At 45.6% G+C, this 20,346-nt stretch overlaps 1 protein-coding gene across 1 annotated transcript in view; it reads right to left on the bottom strand.

The window, feature by feature from the left end:
- Window positions 1-20,346, bottom strand: part of CHRDL1 (chordin like 1) — a 110,941-nt gene that overhangs the window by 18,180 nt on the left and 72,415 nt on the right. Inside the window, exons 5-7 of the mRNA XM_021686558.2 lie at window positions 19,484-19,629; window positions 17,555-17,648; window positions 4,209-4,276 (exon numbers count right to left, since the gene is read on the bottom strand). Coding sequence (XP_021542233.1) covers window positions 4,209-4,276; window positions 17,555-17,648; window positions 19,484-19,629 — 308 coding nt within the window. The remainder of the gene's footprint in view (window positions 1-4,208; window positions 4,277-17,554; window positions 17,649-19,483; window positions 19,630-20,346) is intronic.

The following is a 20,346-nucleotide window of genomic DNA, read 5'->3' as shown; positions in this document are numbered from 1 at the left end:
CTATCTATCTATCTATCTATCTATCTATCTATCTATCTATCTATCTATCTATCTATCTATGTAATCTCTACACCCAACATGGGGCTCAAACTCACGACCCAGAGATCAAGAGTCACGAGCTCCTCCAACTGAACCAGCCAGGTGCCCCTATCTCAGGCTTTTGAGGTGCTTCTCACACACTTCTTTTCTGGTGGTTGGAAAACCCCCATTATTGTAGAAAGTTCCCCAGGAATTTCTTCCTTACTTGTCCTAAGGTCTAAGATGGAAGGGTTTTCCGGGATCGAGTCCCGCATCGGGCTCCCTGCTCGGCAGGGAGTCTGCTTCTCCCTCTGACCCTCCTCCCTCTCATGCTCTCTATCTCTCATTCTCTCTGTCTCAAATAAATAAATAAAATCTTTAAAAAAAAAAAAAAGGGGGCGCCTGGGTGGCTCAGTTGGTTAAGATGGAAGGGTTTTATTGGCAGAGACAGGAAAACAGGACAGTTCAGGAAAAGCCTTCGAAGTGCCTTCATGGCTGTGAATCTAAAGTTATCACAAAATAAAAAGTTAATTTACAAAATGTCTTCAAAGGGGCACCCGGGTGGCTCAGTCGGTTAAGTGCCTGCCTTCAGCTCAGGTCATGATCCCAGGGTCCTGGGATGGAGCCCCGCATCAGGCTCCCTGCTCAGCGGGGAACCTGTTTCTCCCTCTGCTGCTCCCCCTGCCTATACTCTCTCTCTCTCTCCTGTTAAATAAATAAATAAAATCTTTTAAAAAATGAAAAAATAAAAATAAAAAATGTTTTCAGAATGTGTTGTAATTCACACAGCCATGAGCGTATTACAGCTTCATCACTGGCCCCCTGGGACCATCCCTGTCTGGGAGACACTTGGGCCAGTTTCCTTCCCAAACCATTGTTCTGACAATGTGTGTGAGACATGGATTTCTATCTGTTTCCTATTGTTTCTATCCCTAAAGTTTTCACTTTTCTAATGGTAAATCTCTGAGTAATCTTTTGGGGGTAAAATCAGAGTTTGGCTGTCATCCAAAACAAAATTCTGCTTGTTTTCATGTTTTGGCTTTCCACCCTGTGTCTACTTCTCCCTCCCTATAACACACACACACACACACACACACACACACACACACACACACCCACACCCACACCCTTGGGACTAGGACCATTGCATGTGAAATTATGATCTAGAAACCATTTCAGGTTTTTACAAAGGAGCCATAATTGAGCCACTGGTTGTCCTTCCTGCACACTTCATAAAACTTGGTAAAGGGACTTGGCAAAATCAAGCAATGACCTGTGTTCCTATCGAACGGAGGTTTTCGAGGGTTCCCTGTAAATACGAACGCTCTACTAAAGTGACAGTCTACCGGATTGGCAATGTGTTGTTAGGGCTGCCATTTTTGATCCCATACAGAAAGCTGGGCCTGCAAAAGATATTCAGAAGGGCTTCTCCTACCTTCTCATTTTTGGCTGGTCAAGAGCCAGCAACGAGTTTGAAACAGCTCTCTCTGATTTGGGACAAATGCCTGTACATTAACATTCATGAAAAGCCCCTCACACACATTTCGTCCCACCTGCAATACCCATTCCTTCAACTCGTATTCCTTGGGTGCCAACTCTGTGCCAGGCACATATTTTTCTCTTACTACAGTTGCTATTTATCATTCAAATCACATCCCACAATATCTACCCCTTTTGGAACAAAGGAAAATATTTATTTATAATAAAGTGGAACCATCTGGACATTTTGGTCTACTGGGCCCATATGTTTGTTTCTAAAGATAGGTCTTGAACTCCTCTGAAAATCAATAGCTACTTCAAGGCCCTGCATTCTGTACCTGACCTCTTTTGCTACAGAAAGTACGGGATTAACTTCAGCCCCATTGCCAGCAGTTTCGGAAGAAGGACGAGACTGAAAGACAAGGGTGGGGTTGGAGGCAGCATAAAACGAAGTCAAGAAGAATGGCGGATTAATGGTCTCACCAGCAGGACTGCTGAGCTGGCCACAAAGCTTAGTGCTGATACCCAACGGAAGGTGTCTGAGACCCAAATTCGGTGAGAAGGGCATGTGGTTGATGGCTGCGAATTTAGTCATTCTCAACGTCCTACCACCATAAAAAATGAGGGCGGACAAAAGGAGGAAATTCACAACACAGAAGATGGAGACTGGCATTATCTGTCGGGATCTGGAAGGAATCTCACTTCCTATAAAGCAGATAGAGCTAGATGGTGAAAATTCTTCTTAATTTTTTTTTTACTTTTTACTTTAAATTCCAGTGAGTGAACCTACAGTGCAATATGAGTTTCAGGTGTACAAATGTAGCGACTTGACACTTCCTTACAACACCTGGCGCTCATCACAACAGGTGCCCTCCTGAATCCCCATCCCCTACTTCACCCATCCTCGGGGTCCATATGAACCCACAAACTGGGAAGCCCATCCTCTCTTGCAGGAGTGCTGCTTGTTTTGAGATATCCAGAGTATTGTTCTCCACCCCACCCACAATCCTTCCACACGCCTTCAGAAATGGCAGCACCTAGAAAATGACAGGACCAGAGAATAAAGCACACAGACATCACTTCAACTCGCTGCTGAGAATGTGTTGGTGATCTGGGGGCATGCAAGTCAGAAGCAATGCTGGGAGGTTTATATTGGCCATTTTATTATGTCCCCACCAATGCCTTCCTCACACCTTCCCTATCCTTGGTTTTGCCCCATAATTCCCTAGGCTCTGGCCTTCTATACAGTGCTTATTGAGAACTAATTCCACAGGTTTAAAAAAATCATTCAAATGTTATATACTGCAAAACGGATTGATGCTCACTGGAAAACATCCAATGATACAGAACAGACAGGGTAAAAAAATCATGCTCTCCCTTTCCCCCTGCCCACTTCCACCCCTGAGATTACCACTCATAATGTGTTGGTATATGACCTTCCAGATCTTTCCATATGCATTCACATTCATGCGCACACACACCAGTTTTACATAAGGAAATGATAGTAGAAGTTGCATCCTGCACCTTGCTTTGTTTAAATAACGTATCTTGGGGATCCCTCCATTCGAGTACCCTTCGAAGTCCTGCATTCTTTTTAACAACAGCACCAGGTCCCACAGATTGGGTGTATTCAACCAAGCCCCTATTGCTTATGTCCGGGTTCCTTCCATTTGTTTTGCTTTTAGGAAAATAATGCTGCATTGAATGCCCCATACACTTTTTTTTTTAAAGAGTTTTTTTTATTTATTTGAGAGAGAGAATGAGAGAGAGAGAGAGAGAGAGCATGAGAGGGGGGAGGGGCAGAGGGAGAAGCAGACTCCCCGCTGAGCAGGGAGCCCGATGCGGGACTCGATCCCAGGACTCCGGGATCATGACCTGAGCCGAAGGCAGTCGCTTAACCAACTGAGCCACCCAGGCGCCCCCCCCCCATACACTTTTTTATACAGGGGTCCAATGAATACCCATGTATGTACTGTGGACGCCTTTGTGCATCTTGTACATTTTCATAAATCCTTCAGTATGATAGATTCCTTGGACTGGAGCATCTCCTTTTCAGATTTTCAGACGTTTGAGGTATGGTTGTACTCCCACATACGTTTGTGAGAGAGGGATGGCATTTTGTCAGTTACTGTGAAATACACAGGGGCAAGAGATGCTGTTGCTATACACAGAGAGGCTTTCTGCGAGGTTAGCACTGAGAATGGGAATGAGATAATGCAGGGTGGGGAAGGAGTATGCAGCCTGCTACCTTTTCTCTCTTGCAGCTGTATGACTGAGAGCCTAAGGCTTAGGAAAGGCTTTATGGAGACCTGTCCACAGTACCTCTGCCGAAAGGATGGACGGACCTACCTTACACTCCCACCGAAGGTCCTCACTACCGAGGACAGAGGTAGTGACCTGTCTTCTTTCCAGAAGGCAAAGATTTGGCAAGCCATCCCGAAAGGCTAACAACTTCTGATCTATATGGGGCTACCTAAGGGCTGGGACTGTGATTTCTTTGTGTTCATGTCCTGGCCCTAGTTACCAATTATACAGTGTACTTAAATGGCTAGAGGTTGGTGATAATGCCATTTAATTTTCTGAGTAAAGGGAAAGAGCAATGGTGTTAGAAATGGGCCCTTTTATGGAGTTGCTGCGATAATAGCCATGGAGAGAGGAAAGTCTGGCCTGGTGCTGTGGAGGGTTGAATTATTTGAGCTATTCACACTTACTGCTTCTCTGTTGGCAGGTTGCCGGAAGATATCACCATCAGAATGTTCCCACGACAATTCTCCATCCCCTGTTTATTACAAAATAAAGAAAGAGTCATACATACATAGAAGGGAAAACCATTACCCTTGTGACCTAGCCACGTTTTTGGTTCTATGATCCCAAATTTCTCCAGACTTTTAACTGTTGTTAAGACGGCTATCCTTCCGGGCACCTGGGTGGCTCAGTCGGTTGGGTGTCTGACTCTTGATTTCGGCTCAGGTTATGATCTCAGGGTCGTGAAATGGAGCCCCCGCACCAGGCTCCATGCTGTGTGTGAAGCCTGCTTAAGATTCTCTCCCTGCCCCTCCCCCTGTCTCTCTCTCTCTGTCTCTCTCTCCCTCCCGGGGAAAAAAAAAAAAAATTGGCTGTCCCTCATAAAGTGACCCTGAAAGATTTCTCTCTGGGTCTGCCTCATTTTTCAAAAACAACTCTGAAGAAAGCTGACACTTTTTGAAAGAGCCCATCCATTCACACTGTACAAAATTTGGGAAACAAAAGGGAAAATAATAACTTTCCACTGTGATATAGCCATCAGCCTCACTTTTGCTTATTTTATTCCTGTGACAGTTAAGTATTTCACAGGTCATACTTAACTTGTGTTTAAACTACCCTTCAAAAATGAGAGTTTCGAGGATTAGGTCTGTCATAATTTGTTAAATTCACCCTTATGTCTCTGAGAAGTTATGACCTGGTCTGAAAGTTAAGGTAAAACTTGTGGTGGCTGGAATGTTTACATAACTGATACTCAAGATGCACTCCTCTGTTTCTGCCTGAGATTCCTTCTTCTGGATCTGTGTGTTCTAGTCTCTGAACAGTGAACACCTTTCATTGCCTCATTGTCAGAGTACTGCTAGTAGGAGGAAGATCCTACTTTTAGCCTTCAGAACAACACAGCACAGACAGTGATAATCCTCAGCTGAATAAAGATCACAAACCACAGGACAATTTCCAAGGCTATTACCTTGTGTTATCGATGACCAAGCGAGTTGATGGGAAGAGCTTGGTCTTACTCTTTGTATCAATGAAACCACGTATTTCACAGGATAACAGGAAATAACAAAAAGTATCAGCGTTAAGAATTTTCTATTTGGGGCTCCTGGGTGGCTCAGTCGTTAAGCGTTGGCCTTCGGCTCAGGTCATGATCCCAGGGTCCTGGGACCGAGTCCCACATCGGGCTCCCTGCTCCGCGGGAAGCCTGCTTCTCCCTCTCCCACTCCCCCTGCTTGTTCCTGCTCTCACTATGTCTCTCTCTGTCAAATAAATAAATAAAAAAAATCTTAAAAAAAAAAAAGAATTTTCTATTTGAATTTATCCCTCGAGCTTTCAAAATCTGCTTGGACATAGTAACACGTTACCAGTTCAAGGAGGTGGTAGTACTATGAAGGAAAATTAGGTAATATCATTGGGTTTTAGGATTTGCAAAAGACCCCGAAATTCCTTTGATAGCAGTATTATCAGGTAGTGATATGTAACGAAGTTATGGTTTTAACCCTTCATGATTTAAAGATCATCTCATGGAAAAAAAAATAATGCATTGTCAAGATGTGCTTGGGAGAGGGGCGCCTGGGTGGCTCAGTCGGTTAAGCATCTGCCTTCGGCTCAGGTCATGATCCCAGAGTCCCCTGATCGAGCCCCACGTCAGGTTCCCCGCTCAGTGGGGAGTCTGCTTCTCCCTCTGTCCCTCCCCTCTCTTGTGTTCTCTCACTCTCTCTCTCAAATAAATAAATAAAATCTTTAAAAAAAGATGTGCTTGGGAGATATAGACTAGGTGAGTGATCAGTAAGATATAATCATGGAAAGCTTCCTAAAAGAATCAGTCATGTCTTTAGAAGTAGACACTATAGGGCATAAACACACAGTGATGTGGGCAGAGGGGAGCCTGACCGAAGGGAATGGCATTTGCAAAGGAGCAGAGCTTTGGAAACAGCAAGGAACACACTGGAGACAGCCAGCAAGGTGTGGCTGGAGTAGAAAGTTCAGATGTGAAACAAGAGAAATGGGGATGGTGGAGAGAAAGAAAGGAAGGGGGGGGAGTGGGTGAAGAGGGAGGTAAGGAGGGAGGGAGACCAGTTGTTGACGTAAATAAGGGTGGTAAATAATTGCTGTGTAGACTTCAGAAAGAGGCTAAAGAATTCACATTTTATCTTGCAACCAATTTTTATGTAGAGGTTCCTAGAGTAAAAGATGGTGATTTGTGGCAGCTTCTCCTGGTGATGGAGTGTCCCCTACCTGGGGAGCACCTGGAATCTGGGAGGCCAAACAAGAGGCTGTTGTAGTAACATGTGACAGGCCCTGAGAATCTCTGAAATCATGGAGAAGGGGCAAATCAGACTACTTCAGATAAAAAGGCAATGATAAGATCCCGATGGGAGATCTGATAACAGAGGAGGATGGCAAAAGAGAATACGGTGTAAAAGGAGGCTAAGGTGGGGGTGGTGGTGGGAGGGCACATGGGTGGCTCAGCTGGTTAAACATCTGACTCTTGATTTCAGCTCAGGTCATGATCTCAGGGTCCTGGGATCGAGCCCCGCATTTGTTGGGCTCCATGCTCAGAGGGGAGTCTGCGTGAGGATTCTCTCTCCCTCTCCTTCTGCCCCTCTCCCCTGCTCTCTCTCTCTCTCTCTCTCTCTCTCTCTAAAGTAAATAAATAAATCTTTAAAAAAATTTAAAAAGGAAAGGATGCTAGCTTTGCAAATCTGAACAGCTGGGAAATGGCACTGCCCTTGACAGTGAATGAGTAGGGATGAACTTAAATGTACTTGGTCCCTTTTCGCTGGCAGTGGCGGGTCTAAGCTTTGTTGTGAGCTAGATGAAAATAGGGGACCGGAGAGAAGACTGGAAACCAGAAGAGATTCACCAGCAAATGGCAGAACACAATGGAAAAGCTATAGGATGTGTTTTCGAGTAAGTAGCCCAAAGAGAACAAATCACAAAAGAAAAATGATAGAAGAGCTTTCTTCACCAAACACGCCCTTTGCAAACATAGATTTACTGGTTGGTACTAACATGGAAGATTTACTTAGCATGACCCTCTGAGAAGTTCCATTTATTGCATTTAGACCCTAGAGTCTTGAACGGGCTTTTAGACGGTGTCTTGAAATACTTAAGAGTCCAGGCAGAATCCCAAAGCAGGTAATCCCTGTTAAGTGAGCAGAGAGGTGAGATGGCATGGGAGCAGATGGCTAATGTCCTGCAACCCAAGTTCAGACGAACGTGTCACAACACCTAAGCACTCGTAGGCAGGCATGTGTGCCTCAATTGGAATGATTTCACTTCAATTATAAACTCCTGGAGCCATTACTTCTGTATATATCTTCTCAAGTAAGAATGACTACTCTTTTGGTTGCCTTTGAGCTTCTGACGTCATGGAAATGGCATTTGCTAAGCTGGAATGTTCTGTATGTAAGGAGTTATTCTATATAATTTGAACCATAGTTACACTGGAAGAATCTTCTTCGGCGTTCACATTTTGTTCAGCTGTGACCTGGGCCAAATCTGTCTGGAGAGCTGATTATAGGTCTGTCCATTTACCATCTTTTTTTTTTTTCCCCCTGATTTGCTGGACAAATTATCTTGAAAGGGAGCTTCTTTTTTCAGCCAAGGCCTTATTGAAAAAACAAAAAACAAAAAACAAAAACAAAACAAAAAAACCACTGATTCTAATGGAGACAGACGGATTCTAGTTAATTCCGAGAAGCAACAAGATGTAATTTTAACCAATTTTTAAAACCAAAATGAAAAACAACTCTAGTGTACTGTATGTCAAACAATATTCTTTTAACCTTAAAAGCCACATGTGTTGTTTACTCAAACCTCAATTATATTCTGAGTGGTACCCTATGGAGTTAAATGGCTTGGCTTTCTGGTAATGAGAGAAATGGGGAACAAGCATTTGAAAAATGGTCAAAAGCTAGGCTACAATTCAGACTGTTTATAACTCCCATTGCTTACATTAATCTCTGGTTAGCTTGAGTAAGTCACAGAAGTAAACCCTGTCCTCTGAAAAGGACTAAGTGTACAATGAGATTATTAGATATCCATAAAGATAAGCCTCAGAAAGCAAAACTACGCCAGCATGTGGCCACATCTGAACCACACATAACATCATAAATAGCGTGTCCCATAGGTCCCAATGGATCTGGGACAACCCAGTTTCACGCCTCTTTTTCTGGCAGGCATAATTACTAAGATGGCCCTCTCACTTTCAAAAGTGTCTTGGTTTGGAGGAGAAGATATGCAGTCGCTCTAATCATAAGGCACGTGGAAAGGAAATGAATCCCCGAGACTGGCGCGGGGTTGGGGGGAGTGGGGAGTGATCCCTGTGACAAGGGAAAGTGATCTCTGTACTTCCAGAGGAACGTGTCGAAATCAGCAGAACCAGGGCAAAGAGTGAAAGGGCTTTTGAGGGAAATCAGGAGAGTGTGGAGAGGAAGAAAGCAACTGTCGTATCTCTGAGACCTACTATGTGCCAGGTTCTGGGGTGGGCCACTTGATAGCCAGGAGAGAATATTCAAGCTGGAGATGAAAGACAGAGTGGAAGCAGATGACTCGGGGGGCCTCTGCCAAACATCCAATTCCATAAATTCTGTTGAGAGGGAGCAAGCATGCTGAAATTTGAGCGAAGCTTTGAAGAACCTGGGTAGAAGGATTCCCCGCTGGTAGACCTTGGAGCTAACAACAATGACATATAGTACTGCAAAAAGTCCTCCAGTGTTTTGTAGATAGTCATGTTTTCTAGAAAATACTCTGCTGTCCAATAAAGCACTTTATTTTGGGGGCTGTCAATACAAGCTCTTAGCATTTTCAACAAACTATCTGCTTGAGAAACACTAAGACACAGACAAGGGGGAGCTCCTGCCAAGAGCAGCTAGCCAAATCGGAAGAAGAGTACAAAAGCATTTATCCAGAAAAATCAGAAATACATACTTTTTAAAAAGAGCATTATGGGAGACGCATGTGTTTGTGAGAGCAAATCCTGGGGGAGGGGGGCAACAGAGAAGCTATTAGCAGGATGGTACCCACAACCCACACTCTGCTCTTTCAATTGCTACATAGATCCGAGTTGATAGTTAGAAATGGGGTCTTTGGGTCGTCCCAATAAATCTGCTGGAAACGTTACCATATCTGGCCCCGGGGAGCAGAGTTGTCACGAAGTCTGTTCCCCCCAGTAGCCTCAGAGTTCAGAGTCCCCAAAGTTGCTCCATATCCCCAAGTTGAGAGGCAACAAGACAGTCATGGCTAAGAGAACAGCCCACGCCAGCTAGACTGCCTGGGTCCAAACCTTGGCTCTGCTCCTTCTTGCCTGGGTGACTTTAGGCAAGTGACGAACCCCTCTGAGCCTTAGTTTCCTTATTGCTAAAATGGAGACGAAACAACCCAGGCCGGAGGGTGGTGGGGATGAAATGGGTTAGTGTGCGCAAAGAGCTTAGAACAGGGCCTGGCCCACCAAGTGTCATCCCCCCTCTTCTTCTCATCCTTTCCCTCCGCTTCTTCCTCCTTCACCTCAAGAGTAGCTTACCCATGGGGAAAACCCAACTGAAGGACTCCCGTGAGCATGTGAGGTGTCTAACAAGGAAAGGCTCTGGATTAAACAAACAAATGAAGCCTAGCAGTAAGAAAAACATTTATGCCTGCACGTAGGAAAGGGAATCCTCTCATTTTGAAATCATTCCATTTGGAAAGCCAGGATCCTGGATGCAGGAAAAAAAAAAAAAAAGTGGCCACGAGAATGCTTTCAGCTCATTCCTTCTGAACTGGCTGAGATTCTCTCATCATTATGCTAGCCGTCTCCTTATTATCCTCTTTGTCAAAGAGGCGGGTGAGTTTCAATGAAATCCCTTATTCTCTCTTGGTTTAAAATGAGGCTGAAGAGGACAGATATCTGCTTCATTGGGAGAGAGTGCAATTTTATACTCCTAAAGTGGAGTGGTCAAAATCCAAGTACCCAAAATAAAGAGAGTTCCGAGCTACAAGATCCATACATGGCAAATAACAAGCTGATAGAGAAGGGAAGCTCAGAGATCTAGCAATGTTTACTGCTGGTAAACCTGGGAATGATGGAAAGCAGTCAGTTTAAGGTCCTTCAATCCACAAATACTGCGTTAGCCTCCTGGCCCTACATCCGAAAAGGAATGGGATGTCTGGCGGGAGTAGGGGACGCGCGGCTGGTTTTAATGGCTAAAGCCAAGGAGTAAGTGGATGTAGTCCTTCCAGTGATTTGCTTGAATAACTGGATCCTGGTATCCACTGTCCACTTCGCCTGGGCTACGGAGACTTGGACTTGTTAAGTTCTTACTGTTGGGTGACAGAGGTAATGTTCACATCTGACTTCCCTTGCCTGACATGGCTCCTCTCACTCATGTTTCTTTTCCCCTCTCTTTAGGCTGTCAGTTGACAAATCAGACTAATTTCTAGAAATACCGGGGCCTAGGCTCATGAAGACTATTCCAGTGAGAATAATGGACACCGGCGGTCATGGCATCCCTCGGAGTACTTAGAAGGACAGGGCTGAAGGAAGAGTGGCTTTAACCTGTGAAGAAATACTTGCTCTGACGTGCTTCACTGGGGATTCCTTACTTTTCTTGTAGAACTAGACAACTATAGATATGAAAACACCCCCAATCCCAGAGCAGGATGGGGGCATTTCTTCCACATGGCCAATCAGGGATCGGGGCTATTCACTTGTTAAGCTCAGTATGAAAGTCAATGCGGTCTCATCCACGGTCTGAAGGGCTTTCTAAGAAGAAACATTCTAGGCCTAAGAGACATGCCAAGAAGGAACACGATGACTGCGGAGGGTGGAAGTGCTGGGAGTGTCCGCAAGCACGTGGAGATGAATTCTGAGCACAGGGGATGGAGAGAGAACAAAAGAAAGCTGGAAAGTTTCTATGGAAAAAGAAAGGTTCTGGTGGGGATTTAGAAGAAGAGGGGAAGGCCAAGGGTGGGATATCTCTCGGATGGTCCCATCTTCATGAACATGAACGGGTCACCTGAGAACAGGGCTCATTAATGATGGTCAGACTCTTCTATCACTCCGAAAAGATCAGAGTGTTTCAGCACATTTCAAAGTTTAGGTGAGAGCACAGCAACTCAAAAACCATAAATGATGGAGTTCATTTTGATATTTTTTTGAGAAGTATGTCTCCCTAACGATGTTTCCTTCCTTATCATTATGTCCCAGCGATGCTAGTGTTTCTGCAGGAAATGTGGACAAAAGCAAAAATGATGCTAGACTGACACATGAGCATCTACATTTGGAGGTGCTGTTATTTTCTCCAGTTTTGTTTGATTTTGAGAACTTTGAAAACTTGGGTAGATTTTTATGATGTTAAAAAAAATGAACTACCTTGTGCACCACTTCCCTCAAGATCTCTGAGTTCCAGCCAAGATGGCATCTCAGGTGTAACTTTGCTGTTTTATTGGAAAGAGAAATCAAGAGTCTTAGGTAAAAGGGCACTTGTCTTGAGTACTGACAAACTGCTTTTAAACAGTTGCTTCCAGTTTTCAGTTACCTTGTGGAAGTTCATAGAGGTAGCTCAATTTCATAAAAAGAGATTCAATTTTCTCCTTTGGCTCTTTGCAAACGTGTTGGATAAACGAGCTTGGGTTGAGTATGTTGGGAGTTCAGTCATCTCTCCTGCCTCCCTAGCTAGGACTGCACGTGGAGTGCTGTCAAGAGTTTTCATAGCTGTAGCTCTCTTTCTTTTCAATAAATCCACCATAAGCTATGCTTAATTCTATGCTAGGGGACACAGAGGAAGAAGGTGTTCCTTTCTCAGTTAAGGAGCCAAGACCCATGAAACAATGAACAATACAAGAAAATATTTAAATGCTGGGCTCTATAAACCAGACTAAGCCCTGAAAGTGGTCCAAGAAGGAGCTCAAGGAGGACTACAGTTATCAGGTCGGGCTCTTTAGAATGGGTGTGACTCAGGCTGGGCTCTTGAAAGATGGGTAGGATCGTAATCCGCAGAAGAGAGGAGGGAAGCTATTCCACGCTTGTGGGGAGTAAGAGCTAAGAGAGGCACATAACAGGAGTGGAAGTGGGAAGGAACATGGCATATTTGAGGACAAAGAGAACAGGCAGCCTGGAGTAGAAGGTGTGTGTGGGTTGGTGTCAGACAAACGAGGATGAGTAGTAGGTCAAGGAAGGGTCAGCTTGCTTTATAGAGCACCTTTAAAAACAATCTGAAGACACTGGATAATGTGATAAGACATGGTAGGCACTGACCAACACGATCAAGTAGTTGCGTCAGAAGAAAAGCCTGGACTAGAGTAGTATGCACGTGTACAATGGAGGAAGAACAGTCATAGACTCCTGCAGCCCACAGTGGCCAGTTTCATGGGGAGATCAGAAGTCAGGGATCCTGGGAATGTAAGACTGTCATTGGCTATGTCCCTAACCTTTGAGTCCCACCTCCCTTGCCCTGGGGTGCAGGGAGCAAGAAGAACGTGGTGTGCGTTGAGGCTGGAGAGACAGCCCTAGGAGTCTTCTTTCACCTCCCTCACGAGGTCTACCCCTCTTCATTATTTGCTTTTCCAACCCCTTTCCCTGTAGCACCTGGCACAGTTGCCATTTCATATCTACTCGTGTCATTATTTGATAAACGTGTCTTCCTCACTACACTCCGCGAGGGCAGGTCCCTTGTTTGCTTCGTTCACCATTGTATCTCCAGCACCAGCACAGCGCTAGGTACTCGGTGGTTGCTCCAGAAGTGTCTGCTGGGTGAAAGAAGGTAGACATTTCCATTCTTTCAGCCTATAAAGAGAGAGCGGTGGGACAAAGGTGTTCCCCTGTGGTTGCGAGTGGGTAGGTTGAGGCCATGACGGGAAGAGCTGGGCAGTATGGTTACTCTTCTAGGATTAGCTGCCTGTGCCAACGTGTCACACACGTTCTCTCTCCCCCTCTATGCCCTTGCCCTAGGAGAGGTCCCTTGTCATGTTCCCATGAATGGCTCCCGCCAGGGAGTGTAAGAGCTTGGGGCTCTAGAGCCAGGCTGACAAGGTTCAAATTCTAGCTCTACCACTCACTGCCACATATCCTTGGGCCAATCACGGAACTTCCCTGCCTCAGTCTCCTCATCCGTAAAATGGGGCTAATAACAGTTCTAACTTTGTTGGGAAGATTAAACGAGATATTACGCACGTAAGTACTTAGACTACAGCCTGGCACAGAGTAAGTGTGACATATGTACACTGTCTACACGGGCTTGGCTCTCAATACAGCAAAGAGCCTATCCCCAAAACCTCTCCCTTGTCTAGAGTCCAAGTACATAGCCTTCCCCTTTGCTTTGGCAAGGTAGGCAGGAGACGGGAAGCAGAAATGATAAGCGGGGTAGAGGCAAGTTGGGGGTGGGTCTGGGTTTGAGGCCTGCCTGCCCAGAATGTGGCAGTCGTATGAAAATTTTCTTCTGATCAAGTTTCCCTTCAGGTTCCAGTGGCTGTTTGCACGCCACTTCCAGTGCAGATGAGGTTTGCTCAAGTGCCAGCAAGGATATGCCCCCTGCCAATGTTCTGACCACCCCAGCCTCAAGGACAGGTCTAAATCCCTGAGGCTGGGGTTGAGATCCAGTCCGTGGCTCAGACTGCCATGTGACCCAGGAAGAGAGGCGCGCACCCGGGTCTGGGGATGGCGCAGACAGCCTGTGTCAATGGGGCCCTTTATGTGCAAGCTCAGCACTCAAAAGTTATTTCTTCTGCAGTATTTTGCCTGCAATTAGGGTGGTCAGCATAGGGGAGAAGTGTGTCTGCATTCCCTGCTGTAGGAGTAATATGCTTATGCAAGACAGACCTTTGTAGAAACATCGGTTAAGCAGGAAAAAAAATAATGAGGTGCTTCCAAAATTAGCACTTCAAAGGAGATTCAATCACATTCTACACAACTGAAAGATGTAAAGAAATTAGGGGCAGAGAGAAAAGCATCAATTTTATGAAAGTGGAGGATTGAGCCTTCACAGGGAAAGATGAAAGAGAAGGGTTTATTGAGGCTGGAGGAGAGATGGCGGAGAGAGAACTTCGCGAATTGGCAGGTGTGTGAAGGGATAGCGCATGATCAGGCAGAGCTCGCTTTTATGTGTTGCTTCTGAGGGCACCATAAAAGGAAAGAAAGTTAAATTGTGACAAGAGAAGAGTCGAGAAGATGGTGAGTCCCAGGATCTGTTACCACAAGAGGGACGAGAAATGACGTTCTATGTGTGGAGATTAAGTAAAGAAAAAAAGGCAAGACTATCAGACAGAGAGGAGAGGGTGCAATCGTACTTAACCCCAGGCCAATAAATACAATAATATTATATGAAATATAATCATTGTCTCGTATGAAGCAACAACTCTGTATAAGAATTTCCCCTAGCTCTTCACGTCATCTTGGTTAATTTTTACAACCTTTCCATGGGTGATAGGTACTATAATCTCCATTTTCAGAGCTGAAAAAAAACAAGGCTCTGTGGGGGTAAGCAGCTCGCCTACATCACTAGTAGGTGGGAGCTCCATAACACCAAATCTGAGTCCTTCTGGCTTCAGAGCCTACGTCCGCTGCCCCACACCGTCTCTCAGAGGCAATAACATGTCTTTTGGCAATTTCCTTTCTCTTATGAATTGTTCTTCAGTTTAGATTTCTCACCATATCCTTTTCCCCCAAACAAAATAATCCCAGCCTGACAAGGGGCTTATAGCACCTTGCTGGTTATGTGAGCAACCACGTGTATGCGTCTGCTCCGTACAGGTTCTCTTCCCTTCGGAGCAGACTCAAGTGACGTTGGGGCAAAGGTGGGTAGGGAGATGAGGAACAAAATACCCATCTCTTCTGGCTTAAATGTCATAGCTCTACTGACGTACAGACACAAGCACTGTGAGAAAGCAGGAGAGAAAGATCCAGGGCCTTCTTGGAGCACAAACCAAATCAGGCTGTGGCTAAATCCACACTGACTTGTGAAGACCACTAGAAAGAGCATATGAAAAGGGATGAGCATACACTGGTACTCAGAACAAGGTCATTTCTTCCTTTCTTTTTTTTTTCTTTTAAAAAGATTTTATTTATTTATTTGACAGAGAGAGAGAGCACAAGCAGGGAGAGTGGGAGAGGGAGAGGGAGAAGCAGACTCCCTGCCGAGCAGGGAGCCCGATGTGGGACTCGATCCAAGGACCCTGGGATCATGACCTGAGCCGAAGGCAGACGCTTAAACCGCTGAATGACCCAGGCGCCCCAAGGTCATTTCTTCCTAAAAGAAGAATTATTACTTATAGTGTATATTAGAATATATAGAATATATTACTTAGAGTGTCCTGAAGGGCAATGGGGGAGGAAAAACCACCTGGGGATCAGAAATGACCGTGAACTCATTGGGTTCAGCCAGCACCACCCCTACCACAGTCCATCGGTAATTCAGAGGCAGAAGACACAGCAATAATATATGTTAGCTGCATCTAATTCAAACTGTAATTTCGGCAGTTATTTCCAAGCTAGTGTGTGTTCATTCAGAGTGCCTACTCTGTACCTAGAGCAGGGAGGGGTAAGAAGAGATGAACCAGAAATAGTTCCTGCCTTAAGGAGCTCAGAATTGGTAGGGAGGGTAAGACATGGGTACACATAATTAAAAAAAAAAAAAAGTAACACAGTGATTAATGTTACAGGAGCATCACCCGGTAAGGGCGGAGGAGTCTCAGAAAGGAGGAAGGTTTACTCCTAACCTACAGGATTAAAAAAACAAAATGCTTCGTGGAGGAGGTGGTAGTTGGGCTGGCCTTTGGATAAGCAGGAATTCAGGGTGGAGAAATGAGGGATGGCAGTGGGACGGCAGAGAAGAGAGAAAGGCCTTCCATCTAGTATTTACTGTAATGCGGCCAGAGGACTGCCTGTGTCAGAATCTGAGGAGGCCGTGTTTGAACTGTATCTTGAGAAACCCGTAGGATTTCCACAGACAGAGATGGAAGGAAAAGTATTTTCCAGAAAGCGGCAATGTTCCCTCCTCTAAGATCTTGCTGTACATGTGCAGTTCTTACTTAGGCAGCCACTTTGTTCCCCTGACCTCCCAGTTCCTTATCATGAAATGGCTGTCACTCATTCACCCCTGAGTTGGTTGCTGTATGGTTGGAAGTAGAGGCTCTGACCAATCAGAGAGTGATATCTGTTACTTTTCTATTGCTTTCAGGTTTCGGACTTTTAATATGCTCAGTTTAAGTGCACTAAACTCAAACAGAAACCACTGTTCGGGGCTGCCTCCCATCATCTACGTGGTCTCAGGATTGGATTCTCAAAGCAGAGTCTACGGACCACCTGCCTCCGAGTGGACAATGGGGTCTGCCCACATGCACATCCCGGGACCCCACCCCAAAGCTGTTGAATCACAATCTTGCAATTATTGTCTGAGGCTCTGAAAGTTCTCCAGGTGATTCTGAAGCACACTACAGTTGGAGAAATCTTGAGGGGGGAGAGCGAAGGCACGAAGGCAAGAGAGCAAAGGGATACTGTGAGTAGAATCTGATGTGTGTGAATGGAAGAATGTGGGCCTAGAAAGGTAAGCTGAAGCTACGGTGTGGGAGGCCTTCACTGTCTGGGGCAGGGGGTGGATGTGTATTCCTGGCCACAGGGAGCCATTCTTTTCAGGGGCAAAGTGAAGTGGGGGAGAGCCTGGAGTCTGCACTACTAGCTACGTAACCTTGGACTAAGCTGTTAACCTCGCTCCGCCTCAGTTTCATCATCCATAAAATGGGAATACTCATCATACTCATCGCACAGGGTCATCATGGGAGTAAATGAGTTCATGTCGATGAAGTATTTAGAACTGAGACTGGCGGGGCGCCTGGGTGGCTCAGTCGGTTAAGCAGCCAAATCTTGATTTCGGCTCAGGTCATGATCTCAGGGTCGTGAGATCGAGCCCCACTTGGGCTCCATGCTGAGTGTGGAGCCGGCCTGGGATTCTCTCTCTCTCCCCCTCTGCCCCTCCCTGCCCCCCGCTTGCATGCTTGCACTTTCTCTCTCTCTCTCAAAAAAAAAAAACAAAACAAAACAAACTGACGGGCTTTAGTAAGTACAATATGTGTCAGCACAAATACTTTCTTTTTTTAAAAGTAAGCTCTACGCCCAACGTGAAGCTTGAACTCATGACTCTTTCAGCTGGTGGCCCTTAAAATCAGTGTTTCCTTCCTCCCTTTTGTGAATGGACTGCCCTCCCCCCCCAACCCCAGCTAAAAACCGAGGCCACCATAGAAAATTCCCTTGCTTACGACACTGGCCAGGCATTTCCCTCTCCTCTAAGTCCTGCTCTCCAGAACGGCAGCACCCCTCTGTCTCGGGCTACGGGACACATACCTCTGCACACCCGGCAACAGGAATCCGGAACAGAGACTGGGAATGCACAGGTTAACTTGGGGCAAGTCTTGAGACCGCAGTACACATTCCCCTCCTGCGAAGGAGAAACAGAATTGAAGGTCAAGAGGACCTGGGATGAGTAGGGACTCAAAACATTCCTCTTCTTCTCAGTGTTCTCCCAAGGTTAGTTCTAGACACTTCCTAAATGTCATTATGCTTTATTTTTTTCTGTTTACTCTTTCTCCATGCCAGAGACTATGTTACTGAAGAGTTGGCCCTCCTCTTTGGACCTCCTGGTCAAAGATGGTGCAAAAGCAGTCCGTGTAAGGGACGCCATCGGCCTGCCAAACCCCCAAATATGGTCTTGCTCCTCTCTTTTCTGTTCATTATATCCTCTGGTCCCCATCACACCCCAGCTGGATATTGGGATTTCAGGGAATGCAGATTTGCATGAGAGCCACCTTTTATAACACTCCAAACCATGGAGACAAGTTCTCTGGGGTAATACAAAACTACACAAATGATCTGAATGGACAGTTCAGTTCAGCACAAGGCAAGGGAGAGGAGCAAATTTACCTGCTATGTCTGTCTTTACATACTTTCCACTTCCTAAAGTTCTATGTTCCAAATATCATTCCTTAAACCTTGTTCTTTTTTAAAAAAATATTTTATTCATTTATTTGAGAGAGAGAGAGAGCACGGGCAGTGGGAGGGGCAGAAGGAGAGGAGGAAGCAGACTCCCCACTGAGCAGGGAGCCCTGACATGGGGCTCGATCCCAGGAGCCCGAGATCATGACCCAAGCCAAAGGCAGATGCTTAGCCAACTAAGCCACCCCAGGTGCCCCTAAACCTTGTTCTTAGAAGCATATTATTCTGGGGCTAGAAGGGTCCCTGAAAAGTCATTAGGAAGGGAAGGCCACAACCAAATTCTCCTAAACTACCGAGATATCATATTTTTACTAAAAGTCCCTAAGGGAGGAGATTCTAGAACTTCCTTCAGCAATCCAGTGTTTAATGCCCTTAAAGGCAAAAAAAGTCCCTACATCAAACTTCATTCCCTCACACTTGAGTTGAAACAGCCATTTTCTTCCATTTTCTGGTTCTACCTCTTACATTCTCTGCACTGCACAATTCAATGAAGATATAATCAATATACTTTATTCCTAAGGTATATACGGTTCTTCGGACAAGTAACATCAGAGGAATAACCATGTTTTGCTGAGAGAGTTCTCACTGCAGGGCATCAGGGGAAAACTGGTTGGGAGAATACACCAGAGATGGGAGCCAAGAGATAGCCCCATTTTCTTGTGAATTGGACTGACTGGCCTTAGATGGCACTGATTGATTTTCTGCTCATGGCATCCCCAAGGCTTCAGATAGTTGAGTCCTTCTGATGAAGGCTTTGCTGGGGTGACTGTTTTAAAAAAGAGGACAGATCAAGACCATCAGCGCATGTTTGTCCATTTAAACGGTCCTGAAGCTTTAATAAAGACCAGGATATGATTGGGTCTGATTTCTTTCACACAGGTCAGGGTTGTTCAGGGTTCATGAAAACCAGGGAGTCTGGATTGACAGGGAGGCTTAGGATTTAAATGCAATTCGTCTTGGGGCATCCTGGGTGGTTGAGTCGGTTAAGCGTCCAACTCTTGCTTTCAGCTCAGGTCATGATCTCAGGGGTCGTGAGATCGAGCCCTGTGTTGGGCTCCGTGCTCAGCAGGGAGTCGGCTTGAGATTCTTTCCCTCTCCCTCTGCCCCTCTCCCCGCTTGCTCTCTCTCTCTCTCAAATAACTCAATCTTTTAAAAAAAATAAATGCAATTCGTCTTCCTTCCAAACACCTTACAGTGTAGGCTCCAAGTAAAGGTGTAAACCCAGGAGGAGCTCTGGTGTTGAGGTAGGGCCAGCAGGGACATTAGGACGCCAGGTCTTACCGAACAGCTGCACTGGGTACACTGATTGGGTTGCCGGTTCTGAAAGAGCCCTTCAGCCACGAACAGCTCACCGTGTTGGTAAGTGGTCCCGTTGTACTCACACGACTTGCTGGTCACCTTATTGTTTGCCGGGGGTAGGGAGTCTTCTGGGACAGGGTGGAGAAAAACCACACCGAGTATTGGCATCACTGCAAAGAATTTCATAAATCCCGACAGCAGATGGGGCTGTACCATGTAGAAGGAGTTAAAAGATAATCCCTGATTCAGTGGCTGATAAAGCAACCAGACAAGAATGGCAATGGACATGACCATCCATCTATTCTTGCATTTGTTGAGCATTTATTGAGTGCCTACTATGTGCCAGGTACTGTGATGGGCACTAGAGAGAGATCAGAGAAGGATAAGGGCTCCTGCCTCCATGGAGCTAAGAGACCAGGCGAATGATGTGTTAACTTGCCCGGAAGGAGGGAGTCCTTTCAGAAGAGGAACCATCTGTTATAACTACCGTGGTATCTTTACCCCCTCCCATGTTTTATATCACTTGGTGTGTGCTTGTATGCTTATTCCGGCCTCTGGAGTCCTTGCTTTTTTTTTTTATGAAATATAGTTGACACACCAAGTCTTTGCTTATTTTTAATTCCACCACCCAGATCATCCTTCTCCTCCCACTCTTTTCCACCTGCTGATGTCCTGTCTGATTTTGGGGGCTCAGGCAAAGTCCCTTTTCCTCTGCGAAGCATTCCCTAATAGCTCCAGCCCACAACCTGGCCCTCTCCAGACATGTGATTTCCGAAGTGCACAATCCGGCACTCGAATGTTACTGTAACTCCCATTTGTGACTTACGGTCGCCTAGCCAACAATT

The sequence above is a fragment of the Neomonachus schauinslandi genome, chromosome X (genome assembly GCF_002201575.2).
Source record: "Neomonachus schauinslandi chromosome X, ASM220157v2, whole genome shotgun sequence".
Lineage (NCBI taxonomy): Eukaryota > Metazoa > Chordata > Mammalia > Carnivora > Phocidae > Neomonachus > Neomonachus schauinslandi.
This window is presented reverse-complemented; position numbering and strand designations above follow the sequence as displayed.